We start from the raw sequence: 22,004 nt of genomic DNA, 5'->3' as shown, positions 1-22,004 counted from the left end.
TCAGTTTTGATTAATGGTTTGTATACACAATCATCTGACTCTCCCAGTACAGCAGCATGTGGACTAGGGGGCCGTTCATCTCATAGCAGACAGGAAGCAGAGGAAAAAAAGAGAGGTAGAGGCCATGAACAATGTCTATGCTTCAAAGGTACAGCCCCAGAGAGCTGCTTCTTCCAACCAAGTCTTCCTTCCCATTTCCCACCACTTTCCAACAGTCCATCATCCAAGGAATTCGTTGACTAGGTCAGTATCCTCGTCACCCATCACTGATGTATAACCTCTGAACTTGGCTTTCAGAGTAAAGCCTTCAACACCTGAACTTTTGGGAGACATTCAAACCCCAACAGTGTGGTTACAGCTTTTGGACACAACTGTAGTTATCTAATGCTTCTCCAGGAAATCCTTAAAGCTGACCACGGAATCACATAGTATGAGGCTCTCCACGTAGCCACACGTGGCATTCTGACAGCTTGTGTAAAGCAAACATTTGAATGGATGTCGTTCGTCTGATGTCAAATGCGAGAATGTTAGCACTTCAGTTTAACCCCAGGCAAGGACACAACCCTTAATACATAGATACAGCTAGCAAGAAAGCAATACTCGAGATTTCCACCTGCATTTTATACCTTCACGTACTGCTCAGAAGTGTCGATGACTCCTGGTAGCACAGGACCCAGGAATGATTCTGCATCAAATTTCTAACTAGATTCACAAACAAAGACGTTTCTTTTTTTTTTTCTTTTTTAAATAACACCTTTGTTATGTTAGGAGGTAGATGTGATTCCATAGTTGGTTCTATTCTTTAGCAAAAGCTGTCTATCAAAACAAAGAACTCTTCCCTCCTATATACCAGAAAAGAAATCCTGTTGCAAATAGCAATGACACAAATATTTTAGCGACTTCACAGCTACTGCAGATCTGTGGAACTGGTGCCCTGTGCGTCTTCTGTCAGAAATCACAATAATTTCATTTCTCTAACTTGAGAGTCTTTCAAGGGAAATCGTGAGTTCACACTGGGTGGCTTCTCTAGCAGCCAGCTTCTCAGTTCCACCTCAGTGTTCAGCATCTGATCTCAGAATGGCATCAGCAGTATAAAAATACAGTTCTGCCTCCTTTCCGCTTCCTGTAAAGGGGTTCTGAGCTTAGCTGCCAGCCATGAGTCGCTTCACTATTCAACAGGGAAAGCCACAAAAAACAATCACTGGTTCATTAATGAGGCATGTCAGAGGCTTCTTTGACATGTCCCAAGGACTTGCTGTGCTTAGCAGAACCCATACCCACCAAACAGAATTCCCTCCATCGTCCACCTTGTAAATCTGTGTGTTGGTGGGAACTCCAAAATCCCAGGTTCTATCAAAAGTAGAGAGCTTTGCAGTATGAAGAGACCAACATTAAATAGAATGTCAATCACTACTGTGTTTCCAACTGGCAAGTGTATTTTCAATGTGACATGTAGTCCATATTTTATGAAAATAATGATTTGCTCATCTGGAAACATATTACAGAAATATTCTAGTCAATTTTATGGTCTACATAATATCCAGATGTGTAGGATGTGACTTGGAGACAGCTAGGCTCCTACCTTAGAAAAATACCGTCCCCTCTTCAAATTATGGTGTCCCGTCCTCTACCACTCTCGTGGGATACAAACATTTACAATGTGTACTGGGTACTTGTGGCGGTCAAGTACTCAGTGGCGTTTATGGCCCTCAGTATTTCCAAACACTCTCCTCGAGAATGGAAATTAAAGTTGGTTTTAGACATTGATGTGATTAAAAAGGTCATTTAATAGCATGCTTTGCATCATCAAGGGCCCCTAAGAAGTACCAGCTGTTGGGTCACATTAAGAAACAAATAAAATTCAGGAATTTGACTTTTATCTGATTGTGTGCAAAAATGCCAAATGTTATAAACTACATTTTTATAATAATTTCCCCTCAAATTCATATGTTGAAATCTCATCACACCATTTAATGGCACTAGGAGGTAGGGTCTTTGAGAAGTGATTAAGTCATGGCACGAGCCCTCATAAATAGAATTAGTATCCCCGTAGAAAAGGCCCAGCCTCTTCTACAACATGAAGACAAAGACATAGCAAGAAAGTCACCTATGAACTGGGAAGCCAGCTTTTAACACATACAAAATTGACGGAATTATCTAGTTTGCTAAATTCTAAGAGATAAGACTAAGTTTTAAGACAAAGATCAAGCCAAAGCTAACCAAACCAAACCAAACTCATCAACAAAAACTTGATTTTACTTCATTGAGACAGGATCATGCTGTACATTACAGGAAAGCTTCAAGACTGTGGTCCTCCTGCCTCAGTCCCTAAGGGCTAGAATCACAGGTGCCCAGACCTAAACCAAACTATCTGCAGAATTAAACAATATACAGAAACACGTGCAAATAAAAGGACTCCCCAGGACTCCGCTCTTCTGAGACAGTCTCTTCTCAGAGGGATTCTAGCCACGAACGTTGAGACCAGTTCCCTTTAATCCCTACAATGTATGGCAGAGGCGTGCGCATTGATTTCTCAGGAACTGATTGCAGCCCCCTCAAGAGTTTCACCTGCACCTTGTAGGACTCTTGACTGGGTCTATGTGAAGAAATATGTTTCCATGTTTACCAGCTCATTAGTTTTATTGACTTTCAGTGATGGCACCCCAGCAGGAGCACTGGTAATTGAGTTGTTATAAGTCTCCTTCTGTGCTTAATTAAATTTTCTTGAGAGATTTTTATGCTTTATACTTTTCCGCATGGAGCATGGTATCTAATAAGTACTCCTAATAGTTTCATCTATTAACGGGTGTTCTCTAGCCTTCCTTTGAAGTTGACATTATAATACATTGTATGTGCTGCTCCTTCCTGAGGGAGGCTGTAAACTCCCTACACTCATTCTCTTGTACCAGTGACTTTATGTAACCGCTTAGTAGAAACAGACATGAGGTACTTGGTTCTACAACAGCCAGGCAAGAATAAAGGCCAGGGGAGAAAATGCATCACGGAGAGTGAGCTAGAATCTAAACACTGGAATCTCCAGTAGACACTGGAGATTAGTCTGGTGCATCTTAGTTTTGAAAGCAACCTGACCAGGGCAGACAGTCCAGGCCAGTCAGACTCTTTTCACAAACAGTTCTCTATACAATCCTCAATCTCCTCATGAGTCACTGACTTGGATCTCTCTCTCTCTCTGTCTCTCTCTCTCAATTCATAATATACCTTCATCAACCACACACTTTATTGGGAAACCCACTTATTTGGAATGTCTCCCAAGGAATCAAATTAAGTCTAATTATACTTAATGGCAATGACTGGTGCTTAATTTGGATGCTAATTCTGCTTAATTGAGATGCCTTCAGGTGCGGAAGTAGCATTCTGAGAGTGCTGGTGTGTGTGAGTGTATCAACCTAGGATACTTTACTTCTTCTCTCAAAATTTCTACAAAATAAGTGGTACAGACCAAAACATATTCTGCAGTGTGTGATTCAGGATATTTATCTTGTTAATTACTGAGGGCTCTGCACAACAAAACTTATATACAATATTCACAAAATCTATGTAACAGCACACAAAGCCAATAAAGAAAAACCAAATTTCATGAATAGGAGAAATATTTGAACCTCAGGCAGATAAATCCATGATATCTACATTTCATGGTTTAAACAAGTTTAAGACTCATCTTCAAGATGTCTAAGAACACGCCTCATGAGCTCAGCTAAGGGAGATAAAGGAACTTAGTCACATGTTAAGCAGACTATAAATCAAATCATCTTCTGAATCTTGAAACCTGGTTTTTGTTAGTCTGCTTGTGAAACACAGAGCGTGGCCCTCAGGTCACCCATCTTGGCCTTCCAGCATTTCTTCCTCCGTTTCCCAAGTAAGGCTGGTCTCTGGCCACTGACTCAATGGGGCCGCATGAGAAATGCCTAGGCACATTTTAGAAAGCATGAGTTCAAAGTCTAGGTTGAAAAAAAAAATCCCCTTTTCTACAACGGACTTGATTGCTTGTAACTGAAGTCTGCTGAGTTAATCTGCCTATGTCTAGAGAGAGATACTGTACCTTATGCATGTGTTACCATGCTGTAGAATAAAATTTATATTCATCCTGCCTTGGCACTTTTGCTGCATAAATTGTTTCTCCCATGATTTTATGTTTTATTTATATTTATTTAGTATTTACAGTGTTCTGCCTGCCTGTATAACTGCACACCAGAAGAGGGCACCAGATCTCATTACAGATGGTTGTGAGCCACCATGTGGTTGCAGGGAATTGAACTCAGGACCCCTGGAAGAGCAGTCAGTGCTCTTAACCCCACCCCTCCAAGATTTTATCTTAATTGACTCATGTGCAACCTATACCTCTGGAACATTCTGTCAATGTCTGGGAGAACCAATTTCATTTTCCTCCCACATTCTTCCACGAGATAACAGAATGGAGAACAGCAGGCCACCAGACAAAACAAATGACTTCTTCTCTGTTCTTCTGTACAACACAGACTGAATTTAATTCCCAAATTAAATTCAAGCAGAGGGTGTAGACCATAGGACCTTTACACAGTCTTTTAATTAGGACCTTCACTAATCTTTGTATGTGGGGACAGGACAACTAACCCAGCTAGGCACAGGTTCATAGTGAATATAGAGAATTGTTTATCATCATCTGTATGCAGTTTGGATTTGAAGGAATCCTATAGAAAGTTGGAAGGAAGTCCCTGGAGATACCATGAGGTGTTTTCCTCCATATCTGGGCACTCCTCAGACAAGGACTGAGCTTTTCAAAACTCTATAAACTATTTATTGTAGGCTCATTCCTTATATGTGAGACAAAATTCACCTTTTTTGGTTACCTTTGAGAGAGAAGTCAAGATTTTGATAAAAGCCCACTTGGACTCTATTTTGCTCTTTGGATAATTATCCTTAATTTTGGTTCCTGCAGTGAAGGAAAATCTTGAGCATGCTGTCGTTGCTCCTCACCAGACTTACCAACTCAGATATACAACAGTTATCACACTGCCCCTGTGCTGAAGATGCATCTTAGCCCATGAAAAAAAACTGACTTATAAGACCACAAGTCTCATTGGTTCATTCTTGTGGTATATTATCTTAAGTGTGTAAAGATGTGTTACATTGGTTTATGCTGTGGAATAGTACTTTAACTCTGCAAAAGTGTGTTACATTTGTTTATGCTGCATTTGTTTAGTGGTGTAAGGATGTGTGTTTAATAATGTAAAGATGTGTTTGTTTCACCTTGCCTGCCTAAGGCACCTGATTGGTCTAATAAAATGATTAATGGCCAATAGTTAGACAGAGAATAGATGTGGGGGTGGCTGGCAGGCAGAGAGAATAAATAGGAGAAGAAATCTAGGCTTGAGAGGAAGGAGGAGAGAATGGGGGACCTGCCAGGGGCAAAAGCCAAGCAGCTGCCAGCCATTCAGACACAGTAAGCAGTGAAAATAAGTTATATAGAAAGAAAAGTTAAAAAGTCCTGAGGCAAAAGATAGATAAAGAGAAACAGGTTAAGATAAGTTAAAAGAGCTAACCAGAAACAAACCTAAGCTAAGCCAAGCATTCAACAGTCTCGGTGTCGTGATTTGGGAGCTGGTCGGTGGCACAAAAGAAAGAGCCTAGTGCAGCTCACGAGGAAGAACACTTTCTATTGTTCCTAAGTGGAGTGATCTGATAAAAAAAAAACTGAGGGCATTTCTTGCATGTGCATATACAGATATGTAGAAAATATACATGAGTGTGATGTGTGCAAACACAACAGGACTTCAGATACCCTTCCTCACTCCGTTGTTTTGAAAAAGGGTCTCACTAGAAAGCAGCCTGTTTCAGGCATGCTGGCTGAGCAGCAAACTCTTGGTAACCACCTTCCTTTATCCCTTGATGCTGAAGTTATGCATCATCCATGAAGCCACGCCTTGCTTTCTTTGTAGATGTTGGGAATTCAAATTCAGATTCTCATGTTTGTAGAGTGTACACTCTCATGCAACGAGCCATCTCCTGTGTCAAGATACACTACAGAAATAAGGACAAAGGTTCGTACATGTAAGGTATACAAAGTTATCATTTTAAACATCAATGTATATTAACTATACAAAATGATGAGTTTCCTTTTGATGATTCCATAATAGCATACACTTTACCCCTATCCACCCGTTTTCTCCATCTTCTATGCTTTAGGGTCATTGCTGTTTTTTTTTCTAGATTTACCTGGCAGAAAACATGGGGTATTTATCTTTTGAGTCTCTCTCATTTGTTTCATATAACCTCTCGTTTCACCAAATCTTTTATCAAGATGCTAGTATTTTCTCTTTATGTTGGAGTAATACTCTGTTGTGTGCATATGGCACACTTACTTCATCTATTCTTTGGTTGATGGACAGCTACTGTGTTTCCACAGCTTGGCGGTTGTGACCAGTGTCAAGAAGAACATGGGTGTGCCACCATCTCTACCGTATGCAAATTGTAATTCCTTTGGGCATATTCAATATCCAGGCTTGAACAGCAATATCATGTAGTAGCACTAATTGTGGTTATTTAAGGAACCTCCACACTGATTTCCAGAGTGGCTTAACAAATCCACATTTCCATGTAATATAAGGTTCCTTTTCCTGCATGGGAATTCCATCAGGATGTGATGCCCACCAAGCACGGGACTTGCAGTGTATCCACCTATTGATTGCTCCTATTAATAGGCCTGATCTTGCCAGTTTAAACCATGCCCTCTTGCTCCCACGCTGGACCACGTTCATCCATCCGAAGTCTGTGTCCTCTGTCAAAGAGGATGTCACCTTCCCGATAAAGGGGGTTATTCTTCAGTCAAGGCACTGTGGAGCCACACTCCTGCTAGATTTCCCATCAAGCTCTCAATTTCCTCTTCCATTTCATCCTCACCAGCATTTGCTGCTGTGGGTTGCTTTGATGACTGAGTGGTGTAAGAAAAGATCTCATAAAGCTATGTGTTGAATTTCTCCAATAACTAAAGACTGGAAAGTTTCTACATATAATTACTGGCTATTGTGTTTTTCATTTTCAAAGTGTTCATTCAGTATATATGATCAAATTGCTCATGACTTTGTTATAATATTGTCTACGTTCTTCATATATTTGTGGTCTTAATCCTTTGCCAGGTGACTATTTGGTACATGTTTTATTCCATTCTGTGGGCTGTCTCTTTATGATTTCCATTTTCTTTGATTTACAGAAGGCTTTTTTTTTTTTTAAACAGGAAAAACTTACACTTAATTCTTGGTGTTGTTTCCTAAACCCCAAGTCCAGTTCAACAGCCATCACCTGGGGCAATGCCCTGATATGCTTCCCATGCTTCCCCAGCGAGTTTCTGAGAGTCTGGGTCTGCATTAGGTTTGTGATCAGCACAGTTTATTTCTTCATGTGGTGGCCAAGAGAGGCTTTTTAATGGATTTCCATGTGTGATGCGTGTGAATGGTGAGGCTTTCCATGTACCATATGACCCAGAAATCATTAATCCTCCAGTGTTTGGGGTTATGTTGTCAAGAATCAGGTGATTATCCCCATGTAACTTCTGAGATTTCTATTCTGTTGGTCTGTTTTGTGCCCAATCCATGATGTTTTGGTTACCATAGCTGTATGTATGTTACACGTGCTGAAGTTGGTGGTCAGGATGCCTCAGAATATCTCTCTTGCTCAGAGTTCTTTAGCTATTCAGAGTCTCATGCATCTGCACTGATATTTAGTAGGTTTTACTCATTATGTGAAGAGCATAATTTATATTATTCTGAGAATATCATTCAATCTATATATTGCATTTCATCATTTGGTCATTTTTAACACTAGTCCTTTCAATCATTGTAACGAGAGTCCTCCTACTGAAAAAAATGGTTCTCAGTTTTGATTTTTGCAGTTTAATGAATTTTATTTATGGATCTTTTACCCTCATTGTTAGATTTATTCTTTTATTGAGATGTGTTTATTTTCATTTTGTGTGTATGGGTGTTTTGCTTGTATGCATGATTATATTCCATGTGGGTGCAATACTCATGAAGCCCATTAGAAGGCACCAGACCTACTGGAACTGTAGCTACAGACAATAGTGAGCTGCCATATGAGTGTTGGGGGTTAAACTGGAGTCTTCTGGAAAAGCACAGCCAGTGTTTTTAACTTCTGAGCCATCTCTCCAGTCATAGGTTTATTGATTTAAATTTCAAAGGGGCTGTCTTAGCCACTATTGTATTCCTATGTGGAGATACCATGATGAAGGCAACTTATAAGAGGAAGATATTCCATTGAGGCTTGCAGTTCCAGTTCGTGATCATCATGACTGGGAGTGTGGTGACGGTCTAGCAAGCATGGCATTTGGAGCAGGCACTGAGAGTACATATCTGCTCATCAAGTTGCAAGGAGAGAGAGATAGAGATAGAGAGAGAAACTGGCTAACCCTTATACGAACCTTTTAAATATCAAAGTCTACTTCAGGTGACATGTCTTCCAATGAGGTCCTACCCACTCCAATAAGCCTATAACTCTGACTCCTTCCCAAACTGTTCCACTGACTGGGGACCAAGCATTCAAACATATGTGCCTATGGGGGCCATTCTCATTCAAACCACCACAAGGGCTTCTGAGAACAAGATGGCCTTCTTAAGCTATCTTATTCCTCAGGGAATTCAGTAGTCATTTATGGGGAAGTAGATGATTCTGCGTGAGGATCTGTATCCTGCTATTTGTCAAACTGATTTATAATTTCCAATCTCTTTCTGGGTATTGTTTAGGGTCTTCTAGTCATAACGTCCTGCCATAATCCAACAAAAATTCCACTTCTTCCTTTCCCATTTGCATTCCTTTTTAGTGCGTCTTACTGTCATACTTAGGTTAAATACAGTACTTGCAGATACATAGGTACTATATGAAGTGAAAGTGAAGAAAGTAGATATCTTTCTTATATTCCCGATTATTGAGGAAATACTTAAGAGTTCCTGCAGTCAGTGTAATATAGGCTAAGGGGTTGTCTTATGAAACCTTTATTGTGTTAAGTTGTATTCATTTAATCCCTAATTTGTAAAGATTTTTCATTATAAGGAGATATTGAACTTCATCAAAAGTTAATTCTGCATTTATTGAGCTCATCTTGACTTCCACCCTTACCTCTACTTCTGTATTTATCTTTTACACATTGATTTGCATAGGATGCATTCCCCTAATGAAGCTAACTTGATCATAGTGAATTCTCCATCTAACAACAACCAACCAAATCCCAAACCAGCAATAGAGCAGAAATAAGGGAAGTTTGGACTCAAAGAATGACACTGAGACAATTGAACAAAGGCTTGCTCTTTCCAAAGATAAAGAAAACTGACAAGCCTTTAGACAACCCAACCAAACAGAAGAGAAAATTCAAGTAAATAAGGTAGAGATTCAAAGATTCTATTACAATAGGTAGCACTAAAATTCAGAAAATTATTAAGGAAAATTCTAATAAATTGAATTACAATGAACCATAAAATTAGAAGAAACTGTTAAGTTCCTAGACACACATGACTTATCATCAAAACAGAAGATACAAGCCCACAAACAGATCAACAATAGGTAATGAGATTGAAGTGATAATTAAAATGTCTCCAATGGGAGAAAAGCCCATGACTGTATTAATTAACTGCTACATTTTATCAGACTTTTGAAGAACTGACACAATTGTTCTTCTAGCTATTTCATAACAGAAAAGAAATTCTCCCAAACTCATTCTCAGGAGCCAGTATCACACAGACAACAAAATCAAGTTAGGACACACAGAAAGGAAAGCTGTGGGTCATTTTCCCTGATAAGCACAAGTGTAAAACTCGTAAATAAAATACTGTGTCAGGTTCAATGTCATCTTTCATTTTTTCTTCTCTCCGGTCACTGATGGCACCTGCTGGAGGGAAGATGTATGGCAAAGCTCTGGAGGACAGAGAATACTGAACAAGAGACTTAAGACCTGTTCCCCTTCAGCCTCCTCTCTCCACCCTTCTCAACTGAAGCTACATCTTCATGAGTCTACAGGTGAGTCAACTATAGGACACACTCTTCAGTGCCTTTTGAACCCTTCTTTTTATCACTCTTGTTCTTCCCCAGTGAAAGAATTATGTATCATTCAGTCTGTTCCTCCATGGCCCCTATGCACAAATGGTACATGCACACTTTCTCTTTCTCCATGGAAAGGCCCTTAGGAAGATTCTAACATGTTTTGTTATCCTGATTGTCTTCAAAGCCAACTCTTTCTTATAGCCATTCATTGCCCCAGAAACAGTGAGAAAAATGGGCTAAAACCACAGGTGTTCTCAAATAATCATAATTATAGGTATGGTTCTTTTGTGATTAGATTATTTCATGTTTTTCTAATGAAGAGATGCTGAATTTTTTGTATCATTCAACAGTTGAGAGAAGATGGAAATATCATGCATATAGTATAGGCTGTGTGTAGATGGAAAGGACCCTAAGAGTTCTCTCCAGCCAATGGTGTAGCACTGGGGAAGACACAGAGAACAGCCATAATGACTGAAGGGGCTCAGGTATAGAGTTGGCAGGAGACAAGGGAATTATACGCAACAGCGTGCAGGAAGACCACATGCTGAGTAGGGTTACCACTTCACTTCCCATGAGGAGCTCCCTACTTCTATGTGATCTTCCATATTTCCTTTTGCTGAACCACAGGGAATATGTAAACACTAACTAACTCATTCATTTGATTTATATTGATCCATTTCCTTTAGTTATATTATTGCTAAAATCAAATCTAAGAAAAGAGGTTGTCCTACCTCCTTGATTACAAAAATAAAACATTTTATGCTTTATAAATGTCACAATAAGACACTTTGGGCTGCAATGGCATCTCTTTAGAGAGGACATAAACATGTATTTTTGCTTGTACTGCATGGCAGCAGAGGTAATATATATTTGCCATTAATTCAATTCTACATCCAGTATACCGCAAAGCATGCAAACACAATTGTTTTCAATTTCGTCCCCAAAATTTCCATCTGACTGTCAAGCCTTTCCTAAGTTCTCAAGGTCAAATGACTTAGCTTGATAGAGAGAAAACAGAATGTTTCAAAAGTGTATGGATGTGAGAACCAGGAAAAGCAAATGTAGACCAGGAACGTGGTATACATGTTAGCACTAGTTTAACTAAACTTGGATTGATAGACACTTAATGATGACCCAAATAAGACATTTAATGATGACCCAAACAGCTTATCCCTGAGTCAACTCTTGCTGGATGATGCTTCTATGGTAACTAGGTTCACATAGCCTCCAGCAAAGGAAAATGTTCCTATGGTCTCTGTGACAGTGCAGGCTCAGATGCTCAGAGTCTACTCAAGCTCACATGCCTTCTGTGTACAGAGCTGACGTCTACTATGCCGAGGACAGGCCCAGGGAAACGGACGATGCTCTGTCACACAGGAATTCTCTATGCTTGCCTTGGTGTGGATGCTGCCCTGGAACCTGCCAAACACCAGTTTGTTGAGAGTGCAGAAATGGGCAGGTAGCCACTACAGAAACACAATGCCAGACCACTCAAAAACTGCCAGTATGAGGTTCAGTAAATTTATGTTCCCAGAATGTTGTTCCTTTAACAGTGTTTATTTTACATAATTTGTGCCAGAATACTTTGTTGTCAGTTTCTTAATAAAAATGACTCGACAACATCTGACCCTCGCTGTCCGCTCTGAATTTTGGTGAATTTAGAGTGCATTGAAGACCATTCATTTCACTGTCAATAGAACAGTTGTGAGTACCATCCCCTCGCCTGCGGAGTAAGAGGTGGCCATAGCCTTGCAGAGGACATGTGCTAAATTTACAGAGAACACACACAGCTTCAAGTATCATGGATGTGAGAACCATTTGACCTAATATATTATCACAGAGCACTGGGGAAAGGCAAAGACCTGCTAACTGAGGGAAAAGTAACAGCCTTGTCTTGACAACCGTGCTGAAAAGTCAATGCTGTGACTCTCTCCAGCAGAGGAGTTTCCAGCAAAGGGCACTGAGCAGACTCAAGCTGGAGGAAAGGGTTAACTAAGCAGCGGGGCCTGACGTGGCAAACATGCTCCGTAATGAAGCAGCACAGGGTACCCAGTATCAGGAATGACCTCCCATCCTGTCCTGCCAGAAGGCACAGTACTGAGTCCTGGCTAGACTCTATGGATAGGTGAGGGCACATGGTCACTAGCCATGGTCAGCCATTGGCCAGGCAGTCTGCTAACCGGAAACAGTTGCGGACAGTACCTGCATGGTGGAGCAGTCTTACCTTGTCTGGATCAGTGGTCGTGATGACCCATACGCAGTGAGCATTGTCTTCGTACTGCACGGGATAGTTGGGGGAGGTGATGATACCACTCGGCCCACGCAGGTTAGATCCACATGTCCTGGCTGGAAACAGATGGAAACAATAGAATTTGCCCAGCAGTTCATCAGCGTACAAGAGACACCATGTGGGATGTTTTGTAAGAGATTCTTTTTTTAGGCAGCATATCCAACAATGGGTGTCAACCTGACATTTTCATATATGTGTATAATTGTTCATATTTGCCCCTTTCTGCTTCCTACTTGTCCCCTTCATACTCCCCCCACACCCTCTGCTTTCATGTGTGTGTTCTTTAACATAGGATCCACACATGAAAGACAATAAGCAACATTTTCTCTTTCCTCCCCCTTCTCCCCTTCCCACACTGACCTGGATCTACATTAATGTTCTATGTATGGATAAATGCACAGTTACATTTAAATATAGATTATTCACATGAGAGAAAAACATGACTTAAAAAAGGATAATTACATTATCTATCTCTTTCCTTTCCTCCCTCCAAACCTTGCCACACAGCCCTCTCCCAGTCTCTTTCAAATTCATGGACTCTTTTCCTTTAATTGTTACATAAATTTGTGTGTGTGTGTATGTGTGTGCGCGCGCGTACACGCGCGCCTAAGTAAGTTTCACAGAACTATCAAAACCCTAAACTATAATCTAAAAAGATTTATTTTTAATGTATTTGTATGTGCATGTCTTTGTGAGGATACAGACATCTGAGTTCAGGGGAGAAGGTGCCTGAGAAGCCCAGAAGAGGGTATCAAATCATTGGAAACTGGAAATGCAGGAAGTTGTGAACTAACCGTTGTGAACGGTGGAAACGGAATCTGGATCCTCTGCAAGAGTAAGTAGCAAGTCCCTTTATACCATGGAACCATCTCTCCGGTTTCTGTGAAGTTCACCCTTAACGGGTCATCAGAGAAAGTTGGCAAGTGCCTTTTGCTCAGCCTTTGAGAACCATACCTGATATTTACAATGTGGGTAAGGATATTTTGTTAGAGAATATTTACAAGGACATTGTCACTCATGGTCACAATGTCACAGAAAGATTAATATCAAACCTGCCAATTTCAAATGCCACTGTGACACAAAACCCCATCTCCTAGGTGCTCACTGGTACACAAAGAGTCTGTACATCTATCCAGTCTATTATCCAGTGAGATTCATAAAGGAGTTCAGTAGAGCAGCACTTGGGAGCAGTGCCACGCCTCACACAGGATGGACTTATGTGCAGTTTCATCTCTGTTCAGCTTTGCCCTGTGTCATTCAAATGAGGATGGCGGATGCAATGCTATCGTCTCATTCAAGACTTAGATTCTCTTTCACAGACCTGTGCCAAGTCTCACAGCACAATGAAGACAGAGGCTTGAGTGTATTATGCTGTGGAAACCTTAAAGAAAATAGAAACGATGCCTCCAAAAGCAAAGGAAGGCTTCATTGTCTTTTTCTTCATCTTGAAACTGAAATGAAAAAGCAACTGAAGCCTAGACACAGTAAACTGAGGAAAATGGGCACATGTTGTGAAAAAAAGAAGTATTTCAATTGCCCTTTTCTTTCTCAAGGTTTTATTTTTCCAAAACTTGGAAATCTAATATCAGTGTGGGTTCTGGACTGAATATTAATAACTTAAACTGGGCTTGGGAAAAAACAATAGGGCTACTTTTATGAGAAAGTACATGCAAAGATAAGAACTTCCTTATCTTAGACCCTGTCAGGCCAGGAACACACCAGGTTTAGACCAGAGATGGATGTCCTAATGGTGCAGAGAAAACTTGGGGTGACTGTCCAGGTAGATGTCTCTATCATTTCTTGGTTTTGAAAGTTGCTTGCTCTGCACTTCCTGATTACTCAGGTAATTTTATATCCTTCTGGGGTCCCTGCTGGAGTTGAAGACTCGAGAGTTTCAGTTGCAGTTTCCTGAGTTATGATGGAAGGTAAATTGGCTACAAAACTTTGGACTCACCAAGATAGGATTAATATTGGCCTATTTTCTTTAAATTTGTCAAATGCAAATTTACTGGATATTATGAATATAATTCTTTCCTGATAGTTGTTCTTATTGTATATAGTTTTATTATGTTAGAGTTAAACCCTTTCCTTTTTATTTAGTCAAAAAGGGGGAAATGTTGTGGAATATTCCTTTACACTGTGTAAAGATATGTCACTGTGACTGGTTTAAGAAAGAGCTGGATGGGATTAGCTAGACAGGAAGAGGTGAGGTGGAACTTCCGGGGACAAAGAGCTCCAGGAAAAAGAAAGGAGACGTCTCATGCCAGACACAAGGAGAGGAAGACAAGCTGGAGGAGAGATAAAAGCCCTGAGTCATGTGACAGCATGTAGATGAATAGAAATAGATTAAGTTATAAGTTATGAGTTAGTGGGGCAAGTCTAAGCTATAGAGCAAGCCTTCATAATAATGCCTCCATGTCATTATTGGGGAGCCAATAATCCTAATGAAAAAGTCCAGCTACACCAGGCTTCTTAGTGGCTTATTCTAGACACCATCAAATAGAGACCACACATGGCTACTCAGAGGATTAGTCGAAACACTTTCATGCAGAGAGCATACATGACCATCTAGTGGATTATTCTAGACACCTTCACATAGAGAACATACGTGGACATCCACTGGGTTACCCTAGACAGCATCATACAGATAGCACACATGGACTCCCAGTATATAGACAAATTCACACAAAGCTCTCCTGGCCACTCATCTGTCCTGTTCATAATCCATGTTTTCTCTCTTTCCACTGCCCATTGACATTATGACATTCCAATTGCCAAATGACATATTCAGACTGGTTGTTTTTCTAGGAGACTCAACTCTAAGGTCACTAATATATAAGTCTCTTGTCCTGCAAGGACTAGCTTGTAGGGAATTCAGGAAGCTCCACTAACCATGGCAGACATATGCAATCTTCTCTAGTCTATACCCACATTACAATGGTTTAACCCATGACTATTCCTAGAATAAATGGCACTCCTTTGCAGAACTCATGGTTCTTCCATTGTTATTTCTCCACAGCCTTCTTTGTCTTCTCAGGCTGTAAGCCTGGGGCTTCTCTTTCTTTGATGGCACATGCTCAGCACCAAGACTGCAGGCTGAAGTCCTTGACATGAGACAGCCACATCCAGCAACTTAGAAGCTGTTGAATACTCATTACAGACACGATTAACTAAAAATCAGTCAACTTTACATGCATAAACGTGTTAAAAATGACTTAAAATGCAAAAATTTTCTGCTTAAATGAACATCACTGTTAAAATAAAGGGTAAGAGACTGTTCAAACCCTGGTTATGCATGTGGTAGCTCCACAGGTCATGCAGAAGAGTTGTCTGCAAGCAGAGACCCATCCTAGATGCTAATCTTCACGGTGATATATCTATTTTAGGAACATGTTTTCAGAAAAGATCATGAACTTCCAAAGTAAAATTCATCTGAAGCATTTTGGCATTGACAGCATTAGTTAAAATGTCTTAAGGAAAGACACCACCAATACTTGTTATAAAGCTTTTATATTATGTTTCAACTTTGCTATACTTCACTTAATCACAAATATAATATGGATTTAATTGTGAATCAGGATAACTATGGGGATATTCAAGTATTTCAAACATCGAGAAGACATGATTAAAGATATTAGAAGCTATTTCACTGTATTCTCACTGATGATTTAGTATCTCCCAATCACCAGACCCCATTATCCCCGACAGGAAAGTTTACAGAATCTAGCCCTCTACTACCTGTTGCATGCCTCTGTGACTTGTGCTGAAGCATGCCCCTTCAACTCAATTACTAAAAATTAGCTTCAGAACTTCATGGAATTCATCTCACTGTTTTTTAAGGATTGATTTTCTACAGGGTGTCTATGTTTTTATTGAGCTGTCTTAAAAATAAAAATAGTTAATGAATGACTAAACATGTAGACCAGCAGCAATAAGCTCCTCGTTTAGCATGTCTGTCTAGTGTCCATCTGCAGTGCCATGGGGATGAAATAAATAAATCCAGGACTTATGAAGAACAACTGTCAGGGAAGAAGAGAGAGAATCAGAAGAGAGGATAGGATAGTCAAGGTAATGCAAGAGAAGCCTTGCTGAAGATGAGCAGGAACAGTGTGCAGAGGCCCCATGGAAGAAAGGAGTGGGAAGAAGGGTGGTAAGAACTTGACCAGCTGTACCTGGATAGGAGCAGAGATGAAGATCTGGGAATTTGTGCACAATGGTATCTGACTCAGAAATCCAGAAGTCTGAAGCTTGTGGACACTTCTTTCCACTCATGCACTGACATCTCTCGCTCCTTCCTGTGAATGGGTAGTGAGCTCGTATGATCTGGGAGAGCTAGACAGGCCACTCCAGACTGACACTGGGAAGTCTTGTTGTGACCTTGAAGATAAGGCCACTTCTGATCTTGTAGTTGCTTTTTCACTAACCAAGCATTCAAACAGTTCACGGAGCCTTTAAGCAGCATACACGATCATAAAGCACTAGGGTCTAAGACCTTTGAGAGCAATCCTTGTGTTTCCTGTCACCAACGTGCACAAATGTGTGCTCATACACATTGTAGTTCCGTGTTACTGCCACTCTTCTGAAGACCTCCTCTGTGTCAGCATTGGACAATATAATAGCTGATTCAGATTGATGTCCACTACATGTTAAACGTCCATGGACAGTAACTGTATACTAATGTGCAACAGAGGTTATGGCCCGGAAAGTTCCGTCAGCATTGAGCACTCAGGTTTCACTGATAATCTATGCATCTAAATAAACTAGAATTTATAAGGCAATGTATGAAAAATGTAATAGTTCAAGAAGAAAAATGGACTCCACAGTCTCTTATGCTCTGCACACTGACCAGTTATACAACTCTGCATTAATCAGCATCTATTGCAAATAAAAGAAGTTTCTCTGATGAGAGCTGAGAGATGTACTGATCTATGGACATAGAGAAAAGACCATCAGGGATAGTTTAATGTGGTGTCTGTTGAGTCCAATGGTAGGAATTCATCCCGTGGGTCTTGTGATGCAGATGGCTATGAGACTTTGGACCAGTTCATAGTAAAAGGCATTAAGTCTGACTTGTGGGTCAGCGTTAATCCAACCAGAAAATGGTTGATCATTCCCATAACATTCAGTGGGCATATCTCACCAGATCAGTCATTACCATAACTCATTAGTGAGCTCACAACACATAAGAGACTATGGTTAGGGTTTGAGTTGAAGTTAGGGTTAGAGTTAGGGCTATCATATCTTTCTTTCCTCAAGGCTAAGGGGTCATCATGGAAGAGCTTGTAGAGAGAGAGTATGTAAGAGTCAGAAGTCGTGGACATCTATATTGAAACATTATTTGCTGTACACAACAGGGCCACTGTTCACATGAACTCACAGGCCTTGCCACTGCAGACACAAGTCTGTACAAGATGAAGCCAACCATGTATGAGGATGTAACTTACGAATCTCACCCTGACTCAGAGGCTATTGGCATTGGATGGCTTACTCAGGACCAGAGTGTAAGTTTTCTCCAGGTTCCCCATGAGAAGTGAGTCGTCCTACATCTATGCACTTATAGGCAGCGCTAGTGGACTCGTAGGTTTAAGAAAAGGAGTACATGAAGTTAGGAGGGGTAAGTGGCGGGAGCCATAGGGGAGGAATTAGAAGGGAGAGGGATTGAGGGAGGATAGTCCAAACATTATATTCATATGTAAAGCCCTCTCTTTCTAGAGGTAGCATTAGACATTTACTGTCTGAGATATGAATATATATATATGAAAGGAAAATCATTCACTTCACATGAATGAAAACTCACTGAAAACAAAGGATTGCTGGGCTTCACAGCTCACACCTGAGATTTCAGGACTCATGGTGGAAGGCAGGAGAGTGGCCATGAGCCTGAGGTCAATATGGGCCAAGAGTGAGACCATGCTTCAAAATAATAATATAATATGATAATATAAAAAGGCATTTATTTACTAAGATCCTACAAAAATCTTTTCTGTTCTATAGTAACATTTAATCAAATTAGCTAAAGGGTAAAAAATTCTGTTCAAATACAGTTAAATTAGCCCAACAGCAGAAATCACATGGGATGCTCCTTGAAACGAATCACTAGACTGCCTATTATATGATGCATTTAACACACACTTGTTATATTTATATAACATACGATTAACATATATTATATAATATATAATAAACATACTTCTTGAAATTTTAAAATAATAAATCATTTTGAAATGTCTACATTGCCAGCTGAAACGGAGATAGAGAGCAGGGCCCGAGGGCACAGGGCTTGTAGCCCCCTTGCCATCTCCCTGGGGTCCAGGCCTGCTGCATGCACTTACTGGATGCTGTGTCTTCAGCAGCTTTATCTTAAGCATCCAACTGTGTTTAATACCACAGGAGCCATTATTCGACCCATGAGTCATTTAAAGAGTGAACTGAAGGACACAAGACTTTCCTCTCACATGGCTTTGGCATATTATGGTATGTGTGGCCAGTGATCGCTGATTGCCTACAATGGTGGTGCAGCAGAGGGGGAAATCAACTCAATCCTTAGCATGGATCCAGACACAAGCTGTCTTTGATTTTTCTTTTAAATTTGGTTTTGTTTTTGGTGGGGAGGATGGCAAGAGCGGAGGGCAGGCACAAAAAGATGGGGAGGTAAGTGGGACTGGAACACATGACGTAAAATCCACAAAGAAGCAATAAAAGTGAAAAGAAAATGTTCATCTGAATTGAGAAAAGAAAAAGAAAGAAAAAACCAAGCAAATATGTGCATTGCTGTCGGGAAACGAGGGAGACAGGGAGGAGGTTCCCAGGAAGGGTTGCTGATGGAAGAGGCTGGATACAGAGGGATTTCAGAAGCACTGACATCTGACAAAGGTCCAAGATGTATAGTGGAGGAAAGCAAGGCCAAGAGCCTCAGCGGACACACCATGGCTCCCAGATGGGGTGAGCACCAACTCTACTAATTGTCACCGGAATAAGCAAGTGGCATAAACTCTGAACACATCACTTCCGGAAACTCTCAGACAAAGCAATATCCAAAAAAATAGAGTTCTCTCCAATGCCCTCAAGAATCTGGAATCACTGGTGTTTCCCCTAATTCAATCTACCTAAGGAAGCTATGGTGTGTGTTTCTTTAATTCTCTGACACAAACGCTGCTTGAACAAATAACCACCACATGAAATACAATCCTAACGCTGACGCTAGACCTCTGATCCAATAGCATGGAGCTTCTCTCTGGTGTAAATAATCTTTTCATTGCCATTTAAAAGGTCACTTTGGCATAGGTATAAAACACGGGCAGAGAGGATAACGCAGAACAGCCTCGGTACACGACAAGTTAATTCTGGAAGGATAATTCTAGTTAACCTCACCTGGAATTCGGAGGTAGTAAGAACTTTATTCTGCGACCCTGGCTGCCTCCAATTAACTTTTGTGTAACTAGGGTTACAATTGAAAATAACACTTCCCTTTTCTTAAGTGCCCTTTCAACTCCGGCAAAGCACGTCAGCAGCAAAGGATGCTCTCCCTGTCCATCCTCCCGAAGCCCCAAGAGATGAAACGCCAGCCTGAGCACTTCCCTTCAATAAAGCGATATCATCTCCTTATCTTTTTTTTTGTTTGCTTATTTTTTTTTTTTACTGCCAGTTAAGGATGCTTATGCAGTTTTAAACAGCTCGTAATGCTTTACCCCGAGAAAAAAAATCATAATAGCTGTTTTCATATCTCTAAATGAAGTACGCATAATTTCAAATGGAATATGGAATCCCTTGTGTAATTACTGAGCTGTGACAACATTCATCTGTTTGGTAACTGAAGGGAAAGGTAATGTCCCCAGGCCTCCAAGCTAATTAGATAATGTAAGCTTTGGCAAACCACACCAGCTTCTAGACACAGGGTCACTCCTGACTCACTGTGTGTTATCAGCAGCTTCAATCAGACCAGACACTCCCCAAGGAGAGAAGGCTGGATATAACCTAATAGTTAGAGACCCCTCGTGGAGCTGAAGACCGTGAGGACCAAGCCTTGCTTGACCTATGACCTTAAATACCCTGATGTTGGTCTCAATGCTCGGAGTACTCATTCCTTTCTCTGACTGAAATGTACCTGACGTAATTAATTCGTGGGCCGGCATAAGGTCCAAAGATGAATTGAGAGGATCCACATCAGGTTGCTCTCTGTCTACAAACTTCTTAAAATGGCGTCACAAATGTACCTGAGACATTGCCCTTGCTGTAGGGAACTAACTGCCCACAGCTGGCCAAATGTCCCTACAGTTAGCACTGAGGAGATTGTAACCCCAGAAGGGAACTTACTCATACCTTGGCAAAAGCTTCTACAGTCTATTTTCAGAACTATTTGAACTTTAAGGAGTGCGACATCCACTTTTTCTGTACGTGTTAGAGACCGGACATCATCCTTTTATAGAAATTGAGAAGAGCCTGCTTTTCAGCTCTTCCCCATCAGTGAGTCAGCCATCAGGAGCGCGTAAAGGGCCAATTCAGAGAGAACGAGGGCATCTCCACGCTTAAAAATGGACAGCCTAGAAGACCTATGGATTTTAATCAAAGAAAGTACTTTGAGCTGTGGGGATGCCAGGTGGGAAAAGGATTATGAGTCACTTCGATGTCTTCTCTCCACACCCACGGGGTGATGATGACTCTCCAGGGCTGGGAAGGAAACCAGGGAGGGTAGGCATGGAGCGAAAGCAGTGTGGACAACACATGAGCCACTGGGAGCGCACAGTGTGGCTGCTTTGAGAGCAGGCGTGTCAGGACCATCGATACACATGTATTCCCATGGGACAGTGCCGGGGAAAGTATGGAGAATACAAACATACATTGTAATGTATACACTGATGTGTAGGTATTATTTTAGTACCTGTGTCCAATCAAAACTTATTAACAAAGCTAAATTCACCCATTTCATTTTTCTGGTTAGATATGCTGTTTACAAACTCTGTGTGTGTTTCTGTGTGTATATGCACGTGCATGCACTATGAATTTTATCTGTGATGGGAAGCAAAGAGCTATAGTTTTTCCAGAACAACACCTAGACAGGTGAGATCAGCTGACATTACATCACACTGAAGCTACACCCACCCACTCAAACCTGGGAGAAGGGGTGAACTGGTGCTGAATTTAACACCCTGGCTGCTTCTCCTGGTTGGCCTCACACTGCTCACTGTAGCTTCAGGAGTCACCCATGTTCCTGGAAGAAAGCCCAATCTTCTTCCGCTTCATCCAGATAGCCTTGGGCTCAGGCATTCCTTGGTCTGTGATTGGTGCACTCTTTGGACAGCTGCTTACATGTCTTTCCAAGAAGTTAAAACAATGCTCACTCTTGGAGAAGACTTCTGTCTGTGGGTAATAGGTGACTGGTGCCTGGGAGTTCAGCCCGTTTGCTGATGCTGTGCTTTCTGAACAAACAGCCTTCAGTCATTACACATAGGTAGCCAAGCCAGCACCTCTGCAGGCCAGTACCAGGAATTAAATCCACAGACTCCTCCTCATCCTCCGGGCATTATTTTCTGCCACACAGAGTCTGCTGTGTACGGTCTGACATGCTGCCATTAAATACTGGAAGATATATTTAAAATGGGGGAGGCAGCAAGAACTTGAGAAGCGAAGTGGAGGAAACCTCAACGGCCTTGAACTGGTAGAAATAATTATT

The 22,004-nt window shown here is 41.0% G+C and overlaps 1 protein-coding gene across 1 annotated transcript in view; it reads right to left on the bottom strand.

Annotated features, from left to right (window-relative positions):
- The window catches only part of Csmd1 (CUB and Sushi multiple domains 1), a 1,175,551-nt gene that overhangs the window by 389,194 nt on the left and 764,353 nt on the right, over positions 1–22,004 (bottom strand). The window contains exon 10 of the mRNA XM_042054928.1: positions 12,269–12,390. Within this exon, the coding sequence (XP_041910862.1) occupies positions 12,269–12,390 (122 nt within the window). The remainder of the gene's footprint in view (positions 1–12,268; positions 12,391–22,004) is intronic.

This window comes from Arvicola amphibius, chromosome 4, assembly GCF_903992535.2.
Source record: "Arvicola amphibius chromosome 4, mArvAmp1.2, whole genome shotgun sequence".
NCBI lineage: Eukaryota > Metazoa > Chordata > Mammalia > Rodentia > Cricetidae > Arvicola > Arvicola amphibius.
The sequence above is the reverse complement of the archived record's forward strand: the minus strand, read 5'-3'. Positions and strand labels throughout refer to the sequence as shown.